This window comes from Hyaena hyaena, unplaced genomic scaffold (genome assembly GCF_003009895.1).
Source record: "Hyaena hyaena isolate Hyena2069 unplaced genomic scaffold, ASM300989v1 scaffold_854, whole genome shotgun sequence".
Classification (NCBI taxonomy): Eukaryota; Metazoa; Chordata; class Mammalia; order Carnivora; family Hyaenidae; genus Hyaena; species Hyaena hyaena.
The window spans coordinates 676,540-696,257 of NW_024081487.1; the positions used below are offsets into that span (position 1 = coordinate 676,540).

A 19,718-nucleotide genomic window follows, 5' to 3' on the forward strand; every position below is an offset into this window, starting at 1 on the left:
TAATATTAACAGAACAAAAACCATCCATCTCTGGTTTTGCTTTCTTCTGTGTGTCCAATTAATTGTGGCTACTGTTGTTTTCATTCATACTTTTTCTTTATCATAGAATAGGAAAAACAGTTTTAAAGAAATGAAATTTTGATACTGGTTCATATTTTCCACATGCATTTATGAAAAATGAAATAAGAAAGGGATTGCAGAGTTGGCAGGAGTTGGGGATTGAAGGAGGATACAGAAGGTATCAAGAATAAAATAGGCTAAGATGAGAGGAAATGAAATCCAGAATGATATTGAAATCCTTTACATCCAGTAATCAGAGATTAGGCAGAGGAACAAGAATAAAGTAAGTGCTCCTTTGAAGGTTTGGAACCCTGACATCCCACCCCACCCCCCACTCTGCTGAATGACCACAGCTTGGACACTGCCTATGAATATACTGTCCTGTGTCTAATATCCCAAAGTGTGCCTCTTCCAATGTGTTGCCTCTCTCCTCCTGGCCAAAATAAGTTGTGAATGGAACAGTTCCAATGACCTGTATCAATTTTATCATCTCAGTTATAATTCTTAGTATGACTTAGCAAATCTATTTACATCACGATCAATAAGAAACTCTTTGGACCTTCTATTAAAGCAAATTCCCAGCCTTTCAGAATTCCCATCATCCAATTTGGAATTCATCCAGAAATTCATTTCTGAACAACTTCAGATAATCCACTACTTCAGAGGGTGTCATCAAATACTAGATATTCAGCTAGAAAATAACTTACGTAAGAAGTTGGTTGTGGCTAAATAAGGTACTATGGTATTAACAATGATGCCAAGGTTATGCTTTGAATCCCTCCATCCTCAGTTGGCATCAGCTGCCCCCATGCCCACCATTGTAGCTTTAACAGGACTGGCTGACACATGTGATTCTGCTTGTGTCATGGTTACACCACTTGACTCTTCCTGAAACAATGGTCATTCACCAGGAACTTATGTTTCCAAACATATGAGCGAGGCATAATGTCAAACAAAGTTGGACAAATAAATGCTCTTGTTCTCTGTATTTAATTTTGGTAACAAGAGGAATAGATTTGGTTCTTTATTTTTTTTTTTAATGTTTTTTTTTATTTATTTATTTCTAGGAGAGAGAGAGAGAGACAGCGTGAGCAGGGGAGGGTCAGAGAGAGAGGGAGACACAGACTCTGAAATAGGCTCCAGGCTCCGAGCTGGCAGTCAGCACAGAGCCCGACGCGGGGCTCGAACCCACGAACCGTGAGATCATGACCTGAGCGAAAGTCGGACGCTTAACCGACTAAGCCACCCGGGCGCCCCGATTTGGTTCTTTAAAAAATAAAATGTTAGACACTTCTTCCCAAAACTGTAAAACATCATGCTTTCATTCCTTTCTTTTTTATATATATAAATTTTTAAGTTTCTTTTTATTTTTGAGAGAGAGAGACAGACAGAATGTGAGTGGGGTAGGGGCAGAGAGAGAGATTGTGACACAGAATCTGAAGTAGGCTCCAGGCTCCAAGCTGTCAGCACAGAGACCGACACAGGACTCAAACTCACGAACCGTGAGATCATAACCTGAGATGAAGTCAGATACTTAACCAACTGAGCCACCCAGGAGCCCCTTTCATTCCCTTCTTAATCTCCAGTCCAATTATGTGCCTTATAATGAATTCAACAAATGCTTCTACATTTGTGATCAGACAGGATTATTTTATAGACACACTCTGTCTTGTGGGAAAGATACTACAAGATCCAGAACTGAAATACATGATTTTGTAGGGGAGAAACTGCCTGAAAGTTCCTTATCTTCTAATCAAAATATAATGGTTAGTGATCTATGAAGAATACCAACATTATGGCATTGACATATGATCATCTCCCACATCTGCCTTTCTCTGAGATATAAAACTCTGGAATCATTCACTTAAAAGCATTTAATGAGCTTGTCAAAGGCACTATGACTCAGCTCTGACTATTTTATAGTGAAAACACAAGAACATATTTTACCCTCCCAGAGCTACAATACTAGTAGACAAACATTAAGCAAATGAGTACATAAATGATCACATAATTATATTGGTGATAAGTGTTATGAGGAATAACACAGGGTTCTAGCAGGATAAGATAATGTAGATGAGTGCGGAGGTCTGAAGATATAAAATTTAAACCAAATTTTAAGAGTAAGAGGGATTTAGTCACCAAGTAATAGTGGTAAACAGGTTGAGAATATCCTGGAAGAGAGACAAGGATGTGAAAAGGCCCAGAAATGGGAAGGAGTTTGGTGCACTTGAGGAACTGAAGGAAGGCCACTGTGGTTGGAGTAGTTTGGAGAGGGGGTGCCAAGGAGAGTCAGAAGACGGGCAGAGGACAAATGAGGCAGAAACTTGAAAGTCATGTCCAATACCAGTGGACAGCTGTTTAAAGGGGTTCCAACAGTCATGTGACAAACTATGAAGCACATTTAAAGCTGCTTTCTGGAAAACTGATGGCAGAGGATCAGGAGGAGAAGTGGGGCCAACTAAGAGGCTATTGCAGTAGTGCAGGTGACAGACTGTGACTACTAGTGGCACCATTTGATCTTCCAAACCCAGCTTTGTACTCCACTGTCTACTTAGACTCATAATCAAGGCTGTAATTGTCTTAAAATTTAATAAATGTCTCATTCATTATGGAACTATTTTCAACCATTTCTGATATAAATCGTAAATATATAGACCGGGAACAAAGGACAGTTCATTCTGCTGTCTAACACAAAATGAATCAACATCCCTGTAAATAACAATAGCAGCAACAAAAGTACTTCTTTTTTGATATGTGAAGTCTCATCTTTTCATGATTATCTGATTTTTCCCCATAATTGTTAATGTTCTAGAGAGTCATAAAAGGCAATTAATCCTTCAAATATATAATTAATATGCCTCATATAATAACAGAACTTTAACAATTTATTCACAAAAGCTCAGATTAGTTAATGAACAGTTTATTCATGAGACTGATTTAATTTGACTTTGTGTGAATATTATATAGCATGATAAAATTTTTTTAATGTTTATATTTGAGAGACAAAAATGTAAGTGGGGGAGAGGCACAGAGAGAGAGGGAAACATCCAGGCTCCGAGCTGTCAGCACAGAGCCTGATGCAGGACTTGAACTCAGGAGCCATGAAATCATGACCTGAGCTGAAGTTGGATGCTTAACCAACTGAGCCACCCAGGCATCCCAAATTTTTAAGCAATCTATAACTACTGCTTAATTTTGCACTCCATTAAATAATAATGTCAGTATAGAAATGTGTTAAAGTTAGAAATTTCAATAGTTTATCTTCAAGGCAACATGTTCTATTAGAACTCCATCTTTACCTCCCCAGAGGTTTATCATACATACAACAGAAATGATAAAATGGTTTCATTTGCACAAGGATATTTTTAAATAATGGGAACAATGAATGTTAGAAAATGAGAAAGAGTGCTGTCAGAGATGTTTAATTCAAAATAAAACTCTACCCCTTAATTTATTTAACAGCTAGAATAGTTCATTGAAAATTACTAGAATTCTAGGCCCCAAGTGTTTTTAATATTCTTCTTTAAATACAAACACCTTAAGAAATAAAACCTATTGCCATATATAGCTAAATTTTAATGTTTTCATTTTTCCTTTTTAAGTGCATATAAAGTCCAGACTTAGAGTAAATGAATAGCATGATCTTCTGACTTAGTTAATTCATTTAATCATTATTTCAGTACTCCTTAATTGAGCAAATATTTTGGGTTAGATACTATGGTAAAAAGGATCAGAAAGTTATGATCCTAGTGATTTAAGATATGACAAGTCTCTTGGAATATACAATATATTTAAGGTGCTTCTCCTGGAATATACCGTATACTTAAGAGGAAACTGTAAGCAACAGTTTCATTGATGGCAATAAGCTTTTTAATAAATATTTGGTGAACACTTCACAAACCACACTTGTTTGTAATACAGATTTTCTAGGTATCTGTGGTAAAAAAAAAGATATGTATATATAACATATTTACCTTATTCATTCAAAGGAAGAAATCCTACAAAACTTATAGGGTTGATAATGGGTTTGTTGGAAGTACCATCTAATATTTAATTATTTTGTATTATAATTTATCTAGGGTACATTATGTGATTGGATTATTGTTGTAATTCTAACTGGGGGAAAAAACCTGGGTGAGCTATTAAATGAAATCACATATACCTGTAACCATGGTTTTCAGAACAAGCCCATATAAAGCTTTACATAATTTTAGTTGCACATTTTATATGTAAAACTAATAGGACTGAAAATAATGACTCTAGCATTAAGGGGCTTGTAATTATCCAGAATGCAATGGAGAGAGGCCAAAGTTGGATAAACTTTCAAACACATTAGCAGTTTTTAGTATTACATCTTTTCCTTTAGGAAAGGAAAATCCAGAAGAAAATAATAACTGGTGATCTCTGAAACATGTTATCATTTGGTGTTATTTCAGAACGTATTAAAGCAAGTGAAAACAAAACAAACAAAAAAGCTATCTGTAGAACAATTTTATTTCACATTCCATAATGTACACACTAAGCTTTATAACTATACCCAGTGCTTTTTCAAATGACTCATGCCTTTTAAACTTCTGGAAAGATTGACAGTGTAATTATTGGAATGGCTACATTATATGGTGATTGAGAGCAGGGGCTATGCAATGGATGGCCCACCTGTGCCACTAAAATCTGTATAATCTTGGGCAAGTTACTTCTTTGTACCTCCATTTTCTCATCAATAAACTGAGCTTGTGGTAAAACCCATCTCAGACAATAATTGCTTGCAACTATTTATGAGTTAATATAATGCTTAGTACACTGTGTAGCACATGGTAACCAAATATTATCTATTACAAGGTTAAACTCCAAGGTTGAAATTTAAAATGAAGCCATATTCTAATAGAAGAAGAAATGGCAGATACCTGAGAAAATGGTTCACTTCTCTAATAATCAAGAAATACTAACATGAGATAACTTTTTCTAACTTTTTCTTCATTGGAAAAAACTTGTTGGTACCTTCATGACGTTGGGGGGTTGTACAACCACTTTGGAAGACAATTGGCCTGGCCTCACACACACATACACATATCTCTATTACTTATTGTAATTAAGGAAAAGGCGTCTGACACAAAAAGGTGCCCATGACCAAAAGTGAAATGAAAAACGGAAGTAGCCTAATAATTTGCCTATATTGCATGATTCTACTTTTGTGAGGAAAAATAATGTTTTCTTTGTGTTTGTAAGCTGACAAGTATGTTTAAAGATACACAGAAAATTGAAATGATCTGCGTAAAGTTAAAATTAGTTTATTCCACAGGGCACCTGGGTGGCTCGGTCAGTTAAGTGTCTGACTTTGGCTCAGGTCATGATCCCGTGGTTTGTGGGTTCAAGCCCCATGACACCCGGAGCCTGCTTCGGATTCTGTATCTCCCTCTCTCTCTGACCCTCCCGTGCTCACACTGCCTCTCTCTCTCTCTCTCTCTCAGAAATAAATAAAACATTAAAAAATAAAAATAAAATAAAATTAGTTTACTCCAAAGGGTGGAATTGAGGTTGAGGGATAAGGGGGTACTTGGTACACTTCCATATTTTTAAAATTTGCTTAAAAATCACATTAAAGACATATATTTGAAGGGGGAGCAGGGAGCCTAAGCCAGAGAATCACTGGTTAGGGAATACTAGCCCCAGAACAGCAGTTTTTGGACGTGGAGAAAAAATGGATTCCAACGATAGTTATGTCCACTTAAATACAGAGCATTGATTTGAATGTACTTTGTAGGGTAACTAAATCCAGTTGCTGAGTTATGGGAAAGTCTGCACGTAAAGATGGCAGACAGGTATGACTTCTTAGTTGGCAAGAGATCACTGCTGCCTCTTAGGGATTGCCAAAATCCCTAAGACTGTGTTTACTGGAAATATGTGAGCATAAAGGAAATTGGGGTGATTTACAAAGAAAATCTAATACTCATCCCAAAAGCAGTATGTATTTTAGAAGGCCACCTCTGGCCCATAAAGGCATGTTTATTTCAATTTAAAAAACAAGCTCATTCAGAGAGATCCAGACTGCAAACGCATACTCAATAGCCTTGAATAGTAATCGTCTTCTCTTATTGTTCAGAAAATGTTTCTAAACTGTTTCACACATTTCATCAGACCTTAGTTAAAATTTGAAGAATTAAAATGAAGAGTTTCACAGAGATTATTTGCATAAGAAATTTCACTGAATATAGTTATGGTATACAGAAAATTGTGCCCTCGGGATCTAGTGATACGAAGATATGTAGAAGAGCTGGAAATGTTTAGATTAATATAGATTGTTATGAAACCTGTAATTTAATGTCTTAAAATAACTTGTTTTGAAAATTTTCATAACAATCTAAAAGCAAAAATTCTATGTGAGCATGGTACAAATCTGTTGATGCTTATTATTATTTTTTTTAAATGACACTATCTTGCTTGTCTCTACAGAGTTACTGGAGGTGAACTGTTTGAAGACATAGTGGCGAGAGAATATTACAGTGAGGCCGATGCCAGGTAAGTGACTTGCCCTGAGCAAGACTCCACATTCAAATGATACTTGTTCAATATATCTCTTTACAAATGTATCCTAACCCTTAATCTTTATGAGACTCTCAAAAAACCATTTTGGACTTCTTCTCATAATGAGTCCCTCTTAATTGCTATTTGTCTTTCTTAATGTTACCAAAATAATTGGATTGGGGGAAAAATTAGAATCTGGTCTAAATTTTGTTATTATCTAGCATCTACAGTTTTTAAAAAATGAATAATAAATATACACTGTACTGGGAATAACTTCTGCTAAAGAGATGTACTCTTTTAGTAAAGTTAAGAAATCAAAGATGAAGATGTTCTAGTCTCTAGACCCTGAGCTGTCCATTATGGTAGTCCTAGTAATCACATGGCTATTTTAATTTCAGTTACTTAAAATTAAAGTTAAATTTAAAAAATTAGTTTCTCAGTTGTACTAGCTACATTTTGAATGCTTAATAGCCTTCAGTGCTAGTGACCTACAGTTGAACATAGCAGATATAGAACATTTCCATCATCACAGACCACTCCATGAGCAGCCCATGTCTCATCAGAGACCAGAAAAAGAAATAAACTACAAAAGTCCAAGTGGTCTCCTTAAAGCGTTGTTAGCTATTTAAATCTTTGGAAATTACAGGATAGCTTTTGGAACTCTTATGTGAAAAATATTTATTCAGATGTTTCAGAGGGTTCAAGATTTCCAAATCTTGTTAATTTTCGTCATCTTTCCCGAAGTTAACAATGGCTATACTGTACATTTTCTCTCATTTGAAACTTCCTAGGCTGCACAAAGGCAAGCTTTTTGGAGTGAAGTAACATTAATTTACTACTTGCCTAGATACTAAACTGTATCATGTTAGTTTTTCTTTGTGGTTTCTTTATACATATTCAGTAGTTGACACTTAGTTTGAAAACTTTAGCCTTGAGCAGTTGACTATTAGCCATGTAAATGAGATGTTCTGAAAATTCAATTACTTATTGTCTGCCCCCATTCTCTAATGCTTTCAGAGCTTCCTAAAGCTTGCTAATCCCGCTATAGCCTGCCCTCAGCAGATAGTCAGCTGATAGCAGGTTCCCTCCCCATCCCTTCAAAGCAGCACATGCATACACAGGCTCACTTGCAAATCTCTAATTACTCTTCTTGGTTTAATGCCAGTTTATGATATTCTGTGAATCTTATCTGTACATGACTGCACTCTAATTTTTTAATGGAATTTTTACTGCCAAAGTCAAATAGAAACCTCTGTGTCCCTTATACTGTGGTGAGTGAATCATCACTTGCTCAGTTTATCCCGATTTTTACATTAGGCCCCTGAAAAGAGGCTTCAGAGCAGCCTTGCCAGTAGCTATTTGCCCAGTTGCCCAAAGAGAGTAATAAATTTAATCAAGGAAATAAACAAGTTAGGGATTTACATTTATTTTGCTTTTTAAAGTTATGTTAAACATGTTATTGTGTTTGAAAGATATTGGTTGAAATTAAAATAGAAACTGTTTCACTATTGAAGAACCTTACCGATAATAGGGTAAACTCTATAAGTTGGATCATTTTATGTGCATGTTTATATCCAGTTTTGGAATTCACTTTAAGTTAATTTTTAGGATAGGTCCTACACAAAATCAGGGAGAAGGAACATTTTCCTCCCCAGTACAAACGTAAAGAAAAAGTCTTTCCTTACTAGTTCTCAAGAACTTAAGAATTGAATCATTTTCACTAGTAAAAAAAAAAAATGATGAAGTTCATTTAATATGAATTATTGTTTACTTCTTTAATTTTCCATTATTCACTAAGCCTGATGACTTACACCTCTGGTTGAATAGAAAGTGAAATATTTCTAAAAAGTAATACAAAGTGAAGGGAAAAAAGTCATAGGATTTAAAAAATAATTACCGACATTCAAATAAGCTAATAGTCAAAAAGTAACCAAGGTTTAGCCTTTTTAATGGGACTCTTTATAGTGTTAGCATTGGAAAATCATAACCATGTCATTTTTTTACATGCACATTGTACGAAATCAGATGGTGATTATTTTTTATAATTCAAGAATTTACTTTGGAGTAATATTATTTTGTGTATTATAGTGGTTGCAAATGTCCTTATTAAAATGTTTGTTAATGAATGTAGTTCTATACATAACCTGTATTTGAATCTCACAGTAAATTTGTATCAAATGTGTCAGTGTGATCTGTATAATTTTATGTCAGATGACAGCTCATGGGACCTTACAGGTGCCAATCAATGATTTATCCCCTTTAATTTAATTAGCAACCTGTTTGACATCAGTGTGCCTTAAACAAGAATAGTATAAATTGTACTCTTTGACACTGTAATAATCAAAAGTTTTCCTTCACTGAGGTGTATGGAAATGTATCTAACAATTACCAGTGTTTCACGGTATTAAAAAGAATTTTTTATTTTTCGTAAGTTCCTAGCCCTTCTCCAGAGTATGCCTATCCTGAAGAGGGATTTATTTTATCTCATGGGTTTACTTGAAAATTTCCCTCTGTTATTGGAGACTTGCATTAGTTTTCCCCTTAACATATTCTACAAGAAGCATCATTTCTAAGTCAAAATGATAAATGTGTCCCTCCATTTTTTTAACCCTTGTTTCACCTGCCACTTCATCTGTGTTTACCCTCTTGTTTCAACACCTATGTTTAATTGTGACCTCAGATTTTAAACAGTTTAGATGTGTATGAGAAATACTCATAAATTTTATATTGCTAAAGAATTTTCCCAGAGCATTATGGGAATATTTATGAATTTTTCTCCTTGAATATGGAAATTTTGACTTCTGTATGCAAGTGATTCAATTTGTACACTTGCAATGAATAAAAAAAAACACAGCTCAAATTGTTTTGTCTGAACATGTCACAAACTCCATGTTGGATGTCATTTTTGTTAGAATCAGATTAGCTTTATTCAGCATTATTAAATTCCAGTGTAAAGCTAAAAATATGTTGTGAAAAAATATAATTTTTGTTTGTTTGTTTGTCTCATTTTAACTTTCATTTTATTTTGTATTCGATGTGATTATGTACCTTTAAAATGTTCTCCCTTCCATTCTGCCCTTGTATCTTTACAGTCATTGTATACAGCAGATTCTAGAAAGTGTAAATCATTGTCACCTAAATGGCATAGTTCACAGGGACCTGAAGGTCAGTATATGGAGTCCATAAATCTGAATCAAAGGAGTTTGTTTGTTTGTTTGTTTGTTTGTTTGGTTTTATTTCTGGGGAAAGGGCAGAGGGTGGGGTACTTAAAATGGTTCCCTTGCCTTTCCCATTCTTTCCCTAAAATGACTACATGATGAAATGATAATGCATGATGCCTCTTTCAGTTTGCTCATCTACAGGCTAAATATACATCATAGCAAAAAGGAAAGGACAGTATTAAAAACACAACCTGTTAAGTTTCCAAGCAGTAAACTACCAGAGGCGGTTTAGGGGCAGGCTTTCCTGAAATGTCCAGCATTTGTCTGGAGATAAACTTGGCCTGTGATGTATGTCCGCCTGTAGATTTAAACACCACTTCTGTTCTGAGACCATGGGTTGCTGTAGCAAAACAACTGGTTACACATTGCTCCATTTGAGTCTGATGAACCCTCAGGCAAGAGGTAATAATTGCCAGCTAAATTAAAGCACAAGAAGTTAATGATTTATCAAAAATTCATTATGTATCCTAATTTAACCTTAATGGTGCCTTGACTGCTAATGTGACAGGCTTTGGAATGATACTAAAAAAATAGGAGGAAATAGGGAAACACTTTTTTTTTTTTATGGGGTGGAGGTGGACCATGACAGCTATAAAAATTTTACTTGCATTCCAGTTCTTTTCCTATAAGAATTTATACCTAAGAAATGAGCTCCTGAATTAAATATTTTTAAGAAGGTTTTTTTCTCAAACAAGTGGATCCACATTTTTTCTCACATATGGCATGATTCTGATTGCACTGAGGTAGTAGTCACTCTACTTGAGCAATATGTTTACATTACTGAAGGTGGTAAAATACAACCCAGTTGCCTACTGGTTTTGCACTGTAACCCAGTCTCTCTGAGGGTATACAGACAGTGAGTGTAAGCTTGGAACTAACACACGCCCCCTGGTGTTTGCATGCAGTCATTGCATTCAGCAGATCCTGGAGGCTGTGCTACACTGCCATCAGATGGGCGTAGTCCATCGGGACCTGAAGGTGAGTAATGCTGTTGGAGAAGATAAACCACCACACAATTCCTAATGACTGTTCAGCTGCAATTATGCCTGTAAAGGCAAAAATATGAGCAAGAAAGTTGTGTGGACTCATTCCAACACATTACGAAAACACATATCCTTACCACAGTCTCTCTTATTTCATCTCCTCTCTGATACACACTTGAGACTTACATAAATCCCATTTCATCCAGAGAAATAATGTCCTACCATTAACAATAAATAGGTTGCTATATTTCCTTCCGTCTAAGAATATAGCACTTAATGTGACTTTGAGTAGGACTTATGGTCTCTTCTTCATTCTAAACTTATTCTGTGGACATTGATCAAGCCTACCATTTTAGAGTTATACTATGTATACCTAATATTATATAAATAGTTATGAAAACTATAAGGAGAGATAAAGTTATTAAATAGGTTTTTGGCCCAAGTGATTGGTGCTAAAGTGACCTCCATTTTGGGCTCTGAAATCTCTTTCCCTCAATAGTAGTCCCAGGAATTCTGAGGACATTAAGGCCTCCTGACTCCTTGTTTATTTACATTCCTAAGTACTAAGATACTAGTGTCTTTTAAAACAGGGAAAAAGTCAAACAGATTTTATTATCAAATAATATTTATGTAACCTATATATGTACTAATATTTTAAGACTTCAGTCAGTTTCTGATACCATTGAGGATGAGAAATGTTCAGATCACTTGGAAATTAAATAGCTCAGGAGAAGGCTGCACTTTCATCCACTTTCTGTCCCCATCTCTCAGCACTCTAGTTTCATTTATGGAATTTTGGAGATCTAGAGAAGGCCTAGAAATGTAAGTGAAACCACTGAATGGGCATAATAGCAAATGTGAGCACTATATGGTTGTCATTCTTTGTTTCAAGCTTCAGCCATTTCCAGACATTAGTACAAATGTGGCAAAGTAATTGAGAATGTCTTCAGTGTGTTTATTCAGTGGGAGGACATGGGCTTGTTTCTTACTTGCAGACTTCTCTAGTTATACTAAATTGGCAAATCCACAGTTTCCATTCATTTAGTATGCTCTTGAAGAGTATATCTCTAAGGATCCACAACGAGTTACTTGAAGATGTGATGTATAAGCAAAGTATCGCCTTAGTCTCTCAGATCTTTCTTCGATGTCAGTTTCAGTCTGAGAGCTTTAAATGTCAAAAGCAAAGGTATGGTTAATGGCATTTTCTTTTGGAGAGTCAAGATAGGACTGTGAGCATCTGCTAACACTTTACCAAATATACCCATCAGGATTAAGGGAAAACAATATGTTCCTTTGAAAACTCATATCTTTGGCAGTCACAGCAAGAATTCCCTACCAGATATGTAGAGAAAGAGCCCCTTTTTTTTTACTCCTTAGAGCTCTCACTGTACTACTTTGCTTACAAAGTGAATATAGATGGGCATACACATTTATTTGTACAATTTTATCAGAAACTCTAATAAATTTATCATTTGAAATATTTTACTCCATATTATATAAGTATACTCTAAAAGCCACGGATGAAAAAATGTGAATTATCTTACAAGACCTTAAAATATATCTTGTGGGGTCATGATGTTGGACTTCTGTAAGTGGTCCAACTCAGCTGAAGTCTTCAAAGACTGGAGCATTAATCAGAGGTGGCAGTGGGTCTAGGTTGTATTCTGTGCAGAAAATACATTTTCTGACATAGGAGCTAAATTCACTAATTAAAAACTCAGGCAGATGATTTTTAGGGAGGCTTACTACCAAAAGACATAACCTGCTGCATCACCCATCAGATTTCGTTCAAGGATTAAAAGTGTTTTTGTTCTTCATCCTTATTCTGGTTTTAGGAGAGAATAGAGGTGAGCTTTGGGCAGAGCTTGTTATAATTTTTGTAATTATCTTGGTTTCTGTCAAATTGCTGAATGGAATAGATTTCAGTTGAGTCCAGTTCTCAGGACATGGTTCAGTAGACCATTTTATAAACATGTTAAGAGAGTTCATAACATACTAAGAGAGTATATTAGAGGCAATCTACACACACCCTGAGTGTACTAAATCTCTGGCTTTGTTTTACATCTTTTATACCTACGTGTATACTTTGTCTGCTACATATACTGCTTGTAATAGTGTATTTGCCAATGTGTTAAAATGAAAGAGATTAGTAAAATTTTTTATTACAAGGCTTTAAACAAAAATTTGCCCTTCCTATTCTTAAGTCATATATTTTTGTTTCCATATCCTGATTCATTTGTTAATTCATATATAATACAGGTGTCTGATGCACAGTTTAATTTGTCCACATCAGTGGGAGAAAAACACAGGAAGTATTCTGTTTTCCATCATTATTAAAGGCACCTACAAGCATGTGCGTTTTATACAATTTTTCGTAAGCCTGGCCTAGAACAATAGCTGTATTGTTGGAGAGTGCCTACCTATGATACTATAACACCTATAATATATAATATATATAATTATATATACTATAGCACCTATAGTATATATAATACTGTAATACCTAAAATACCTACCTATAATACTTCACAGTACCTAACTTAGGACTTCAAACCTAGTAAGTACTTGGGGCATATGCTTTCAATTTAGGAATGAATAAAACTTAATCAAAAGCTCATTTACAATATAAAAAGCATCATTGGATAAAATAGATTTTGTGAATGTAAATTAATATTGAATAAAGAGGATAAGTATATCCTCTTTGATACAGTCATAACATAATGATCATTATCTGAATAACTGCCACTCTTGGGAGCTTATTAGACAGTGGAATCCACCAGATGGAAAATTATAAGGACCTAGAGACAAGGTTGAGGCGTAGCAGACAATTAGAGGAAATCCCAAAACAAGCAGTAGAATAAGGTTCAGTGTGGTGGGATATTAGCATAAAGGAAGCACATCAATCAGACCCACACAGTGTCTGGTGGATACACAAGCCTTCTGTCTAAAGTGCATCCAGTGTCAAACCCAAACCATGTTAAGGAGTATCTACCAGTGGTGACATAATTATAGTATAATAGTTGAGGAATATGACTCTCATCTTTGGGAGAATTTCAATCATCGTGATGAAATGTTAGTAGTAAAAATGATAATGGCTGCCATTTATCAGGCATTTACCATGTACCCTGTACTATGATATCATATGAATCTTAACAGCTTTATGAGGAAGGTGCTTTGATCTTCCCCATGTTGCATAAAGAGAGCTTTAGCTTAGCAACCATGAATGAAAGAAATTACTCATGGTCCCTCAGCTAGTGAAATGATTTGTACCCAAGCATTTTGGTTCCAGTGTCTGCATACTTAATTGCTACCATTTCTCAATTCATTAGCTGGATAAATCAAAAACTTTATAGAGGGCAAAAAAATAGGTCAAACAATGATGGGAAAGTAATTTTGCCAGCAACAGTAAGAATTGGGAAATGATTTTAAGTTTCGTGAATCAGATGATTAAAATGATCATGCCTATGGATATTCCAGAGCTGTACAAAATCTGTATCATTAGGAATAAGAAAATAAGTTACATTTAAGAAATAATATGGAGTGGAGGGGGATAACATAATTTGTCAATAGATTGGTGTGCAAAGTAAAAATTTCTTATTTAGGAAATCAATAAAGTAGCATTGGCCCCAGCCTTTAGAAAATGAGGCATAGAGAAGAATGAAATTCATTTGCCACATGTAATTTAGCCACATCAGACAATCAGTTTGGAGTACCTAAAAATAGACTGTTTACAAAGACTGGATTACTGTAACTCAGTGGTGAGTGTTTGTGAAATGAGGATTGAAACATTTGAGTACCTATCGAGGCACTGTCCTAGCTCTGGGCATAAATTACAGAGAAAACTAAGAACCAACCTTGTGTGGATAGAACCTATAGGCTACTGAATAAAGATCATTTTAAAATATGTATCAGGGATGTTCCTCCCAGAAAGAAGGAAATACATCACATGAATACTGCACCCTGAAAAGTATTAGGTTAAATAAAGAGGTTGCAGTAAAAAAAAATGACAGCTCTTGAGGTCACAAGAAGTAGAGGAATATCAAACCAGATGTGTTCTCTCATTTAAGAGCCTGAAGAATACAATTGCTGTGAATCAGGTAACAGAAGTAAGTCAAAGGAGACATCTACATAGCTGTGCTTTATCATGTAACACTATTTCACACAAAGTGGTAAGATTTCTTCAGTTCCAAGTATAGAAGAAATGGTTACCAAACTACCTCATGAGCAGCAGTCTGGTAAGAAGACTTCATACACACAATAATCTTTTAGCAGCACATTGACATATGTGAACTGCCTCAGCAGAGAATGCCAGCTTTATTTTTATTAGCCTACCTCCTGAAAAGCAATGTTATTTAATGGAAAAATCATTAGGTCAGTAGATGGATATGAGAGAGAGGAAGAAAGTGGGTAGAGAGAGAGGGATAGAATAGGTTTTAGTGAAGATGATAATTCTGGAGATTTGGGAGGACTTGAAAGACTATTTTAGAGGAAAAGGATTACATTTAAGACCAGAAAAGAAAGGTATTTTCTGGAGGAATATGACATGCAATAAATCCTTTTTAGCAATAGATACATCAAATTGTGAATCTCTGTTTTGAATAATTATAAAATCACAATTATTTCACTTTTCTCAGAAGCATACTTAGATACAAGTTTAAAAAACCTATCATTTGTGTATACTGTATGTCAGGGTGCTTTAGAAACTATGGAAGTGATAAATTCCATAATTCATTAGTCATCCTGGTGTCTCTTTGTTGAACCTAACAACTGTGTGTCAGGCTACAGAGAAACAGTAGGTGATTGACACAGTCCCACTGGGGTTGCCCTCACTTCTTTCAGTCTACTTGATAATAATATGTGCTAATAATGTAGATGTAAATAAATTTTTAAAAAAACAGGAATGGAAAGCAGATGATTCTTATGAACTTGCTCCATATATGCATGGTGATAGAAATAGTACTTCCTAATCACAGACTTACAGCACATGTGTCAGCTGAAAACTCCCTGTGCTAAATACATATATTCAGGCAGCCATGTCATATAAAAATAAAAGCAAAAGTCACTTGCACCATGTGCATAAAAGAACTTCTACCATGTTCATGAGTAAGATTGATATTGAAGCCTTGCAATTCATGCAGACTTTCACTTAGTTTATTTCTAGGAGCTTTGTTCACACCTTCTTTGGCAAAGGAAAAGTGACTGAAAACAGACCAAAGCACAGAATGCTTATCTTCATGTTGAAATAATTGATACACTTCAATAAATGAAAGAAATCTAAAAAGACAGTTTCAGTTCTTAAAAACAAGTATCCAAAGAAATGTAAGAATTAAATAATAATGGAATAATGAAACTAATAACTAGCTGTTTTTATCATATTCATAAAGGAAAAAGCTATAAAAATGTAAAGCACACATGATGTTTCTGCACATACATACTCCTGCTATTTGAGTTGTATTGGCTAGATAATCACATACATGTTACAGATAAGGTCTGTGCTATGACTAATGCTGAAGATGGTCATCACTTTTGCCAAATCAGTTCCTTGATAAAGATCACACTAACTTAAAAATTCTCGTTATATGTGTGTGAGATTTTTGAGGAGCAGGATTGAACATATGTCCTGTGAGTTCTCTGCCTTGTCCTATTTGAATATGGGTAGCAAGTATTTTTGAGTATTTCAGATTCTTCTGCAACTATCCACTTAGTGGACTGTCTATACCAATGGTATAAAAATGGGTAATCAAGAATTCCCTCAGTTTCACATCTTTAAAAGAAGCACTCAGAAATCTGGCTTCAAATCCTCCATCTTTTTTTGATCTCTCTAACTCATTTAGAGGCTAAGGAGTTTGAATTACTTTATCCCCCACGCCAGTCCCTGTCCTAAAAGTGATTCTAGCAACTTGCCTAAGTACTTTGAGATATTTGAACAGATTCAAGAAAATCTCAAATCACAACTAACAAAGTTGCCTCTGTGTCCATATGGAAGTACAAAACAAAACTTGCCAACAGTTGCTGCTCATTACAGCTGATATGCTATAAATGGTTGTTGACACTAAGACCAGATGTCATGGAAAATCTTGCATCATTAGGAAGCAATTGGGTGGGGAAGGAACCTGTGTGTGAGAACATCAGTAGAATGTATTTAAAAACAAGCCTAGAAAATGATCACATTATAGGAATTTAGAGATAATCTCAATATATAAAGATTAGCATAATAGATTGCATTAAATTTAGGAATATAGACATCCCCCAAGTTATGAACATTCATTGCAAATGTAATGTGCATTTGAAAGATATGGGGACTCATTAGCTCCAAGACTCCATGAGTTACCCATGTCCACACAGTTAATAACAGTGGGTCCCAGGACATAAGCCTAGATCTTCATCTATTTCTAAATCATCATTTTGCCCATTTCTCTCATGTCATCTGTACACTGGAAAACCTGTGTTTCTGATTTCACCCTCCTCCTTCGGTTTAGAAAATCACAATAGTCAAATAGTAGCAGATAAGAGTGTAGTGGGATACTTTTTAAGGGAACAGCCACTAATTAGCTGTAAGATTCTACCATTTCAGCTTTTATGAAATACAATCACACATTATCTTCCCCTCTGTAGGTGTTCAGAATTTGAACTAACCTGCTTGCCAATGAACTGTTGTAGTACAACATATTTTTTTTAAGTTGGAAGCTATATAAATGGTAGAACATGATAACAGGATTATTCAAATTTTGGATATGTTCCAAAGAGCTGCATATAATTCAAATTTGTGTGCAATTTCTAATGTTTCATTAAAGCTGGTCATTAGAAGCAGTCTTGTGAGGAACATTTTATGAAAGCAAAGAATCCTTTATGAAATCAATAAGCATCCTGATTTTTCAGTTTGCATTCCATAATTCTATATTCTAGGTTTGCCTAAACGATATGCACAAACATGAAGCCATTTTAGTACTATTAATTTTTAAATCTACACAGTTACCCTGAAAGAGCCCTGCCTTTTCCTGGACATAACTGCAGCTGAACAGTCTTCATGGGTATAAGAAACACTGATCCAGATGGATTATTTCCCTGGATGACTCTCAAGGCCCTATAGAGAGGTCTTCTAGGTCATCTCTAGGTATGAATATTTGCCCCAGTCATTCAGAGGCCATGCATGACAAAATTCTAAGGTGTTCCATTTCTTCGGAATTGGCAGATACTTGGTGTTTAAGGGCATACTGCACACAGCACTGCCCAGAAACGTTTTTGATCTAGTGATAAGAATAAAAGCACACTAAATATTTTAAAAGTTTATTTACTGGTGGCACTGGCATTTCCTCAACAAACTTCAGTATTACTTGATTTAAAAGACCCAAATGACTGAGATTTCTAAAGTGATTGGAACTCTCCTTGAATGAGTGTGGTTGACAAATTAGGACAGATGCGTATTCGCAGAGATCTCTGACATCTCAATGATTTTGAACGTGAAGGTTACAAAGAACTAAACTATTGTTTAGAGTTTGATGTGGTTTTTCCAAGTCATTTGTTCCATAAATTAATAGCTGGAAATCACACTGTGATTAAATTAGAAAATGTGTGAATGTAGTGAGCCATAAATTTTATTTATGAAAATAAAATGTCAAATATTAATAATATAACATCTTTAGGTACTGTACTACATAAATAGACAGCAGAGTTCCAACTAATTTTGAGTGTTAGGTTTTTACTAAAAGTTATTTCAGCCTGGAGATCTTTCATATTCTTGAGACGGCTTTATCCCAGTATTCAAATTACCATGTGGTTAGTGTTGAGGTGATTAAATAACAACAACAAAAACCCTAACAACCCTAAGAAATTACAAAGTTTTCCTTACAGTTACCTATTGTCATAATAGTGATGAATCTGATGGCAGTGAACAGCAATAGCCTGAAGAAGCCTGGTACTTGATTAAAACTTAACTTGCCTACACTCTTATTTCTTGTAGACTTAACCTAATTTTTTCCAAGTTCTGGTTATGGGTCTTTGCTAATTTGCATGGCTGGCTTAATTAATAAGTATTGGTTTAGGCTGTGTTTATACAAGGTCAAAACAACCAACAGCATTGCCTAATTCAGTAAGAAAAAGTAGCCATTTCATGAAAAAAATATTGAATTAGTTTGCTAACACATAAACAGAACCAATTTGAATGACCTGAATATGTAGATTTCCAGACAATTGTTTTGGCACTTGTAGACTCCATTGTTTCCCAACTTTTTTCAGTCCAAGGCACACTTCTAAATTTGCTGGGTTTTAGCCCAAGGTAATAATATGTTGATCTACACTCTCAAATGTGTATGTTCATCCAGATAGTTGGGGATGGTGGATATCACTGTATGTATTAATCAGCTTCCTTTTCCTGACCGTCTTCTCCCTTCATTTTCTAAAATCCAAAAAGGCGGTCCAGAGAAATACAGGATTTTGCCCTGATGCCTGTTTTCAAAGTTTCAGTGTGTCTCAGTGCCCTGGTTGGGAAACAGTGATAAATAGACACAGCCTTATTCCAAGACTGAGTTATCAGTCCTTGAATAATGATAAATACCCAAGAAAATGAAAATGTATCTTTCTTATAGTATTCCAACATGTGAGAACACATATATAAAGAATGCTTTGAATCATACTTTGTAGACATATAAATTATGTTTTAAAGAACTGGCTTATAAAGAAAAAAAGCTAACTATAACATTTGGCAAATAGTAGTACACTCTTTCTGCCTTTAAGAATAAACAGATTCTTAAAGACAGCAATTTAATACGTAAGTCAGAATAAGACTCCAAAATTTGTACAGAAATTGTTTGGAAACATTGAGGAATCAAAATCACTACATTTGGGTCCAAACTCTTGAAGTCAACTAGGATTTAATTTGCACAGTTTCATTTGCCAAATGTCTGTAGATTGGTCCAATTCTTGTTATCATTTT

The 19,718-nt window shown here is 35.0% G+C and overlaps 1 protein-coding gene across 9 annotated transcripts in view; it reads left to right on the plus strand.

Moving 5' to 3' along the window:
- Nucleotides 1-19,718, plus strand: part of CAMK2D (calcium/calmodulin dependent protein kinase II delta) — a 306,496-nt gene that overhangs the window by 209,854 nt on the left and 76,924 nt on the right. For 7 of the 9 annotated variants that reach the window (XM_039220002.1, XM_039220004.1, XM_039220005.1 and 4 more), the window contains exons 5-6: nucleotides 6,511-6,576; nucleotides 9,675-9,747. In XM_039220002.1, the coding sequence (XP_039075933.1) occupies nucleotides 6,511-6,576; nucleotides 9,675-9,747 (139 nt within the window). Of the gene's footprint in view, nucleotides 1-6,510; nucleotides 6,577-9,674; nucleotides 9,748-10,708; nucleotides 10,782-19,718 lie in introns of all 9 variants that reach the window. The other 2 variants (XM_039220010.1, XM_039220011.1) reach the window with 1 other exon arrangement.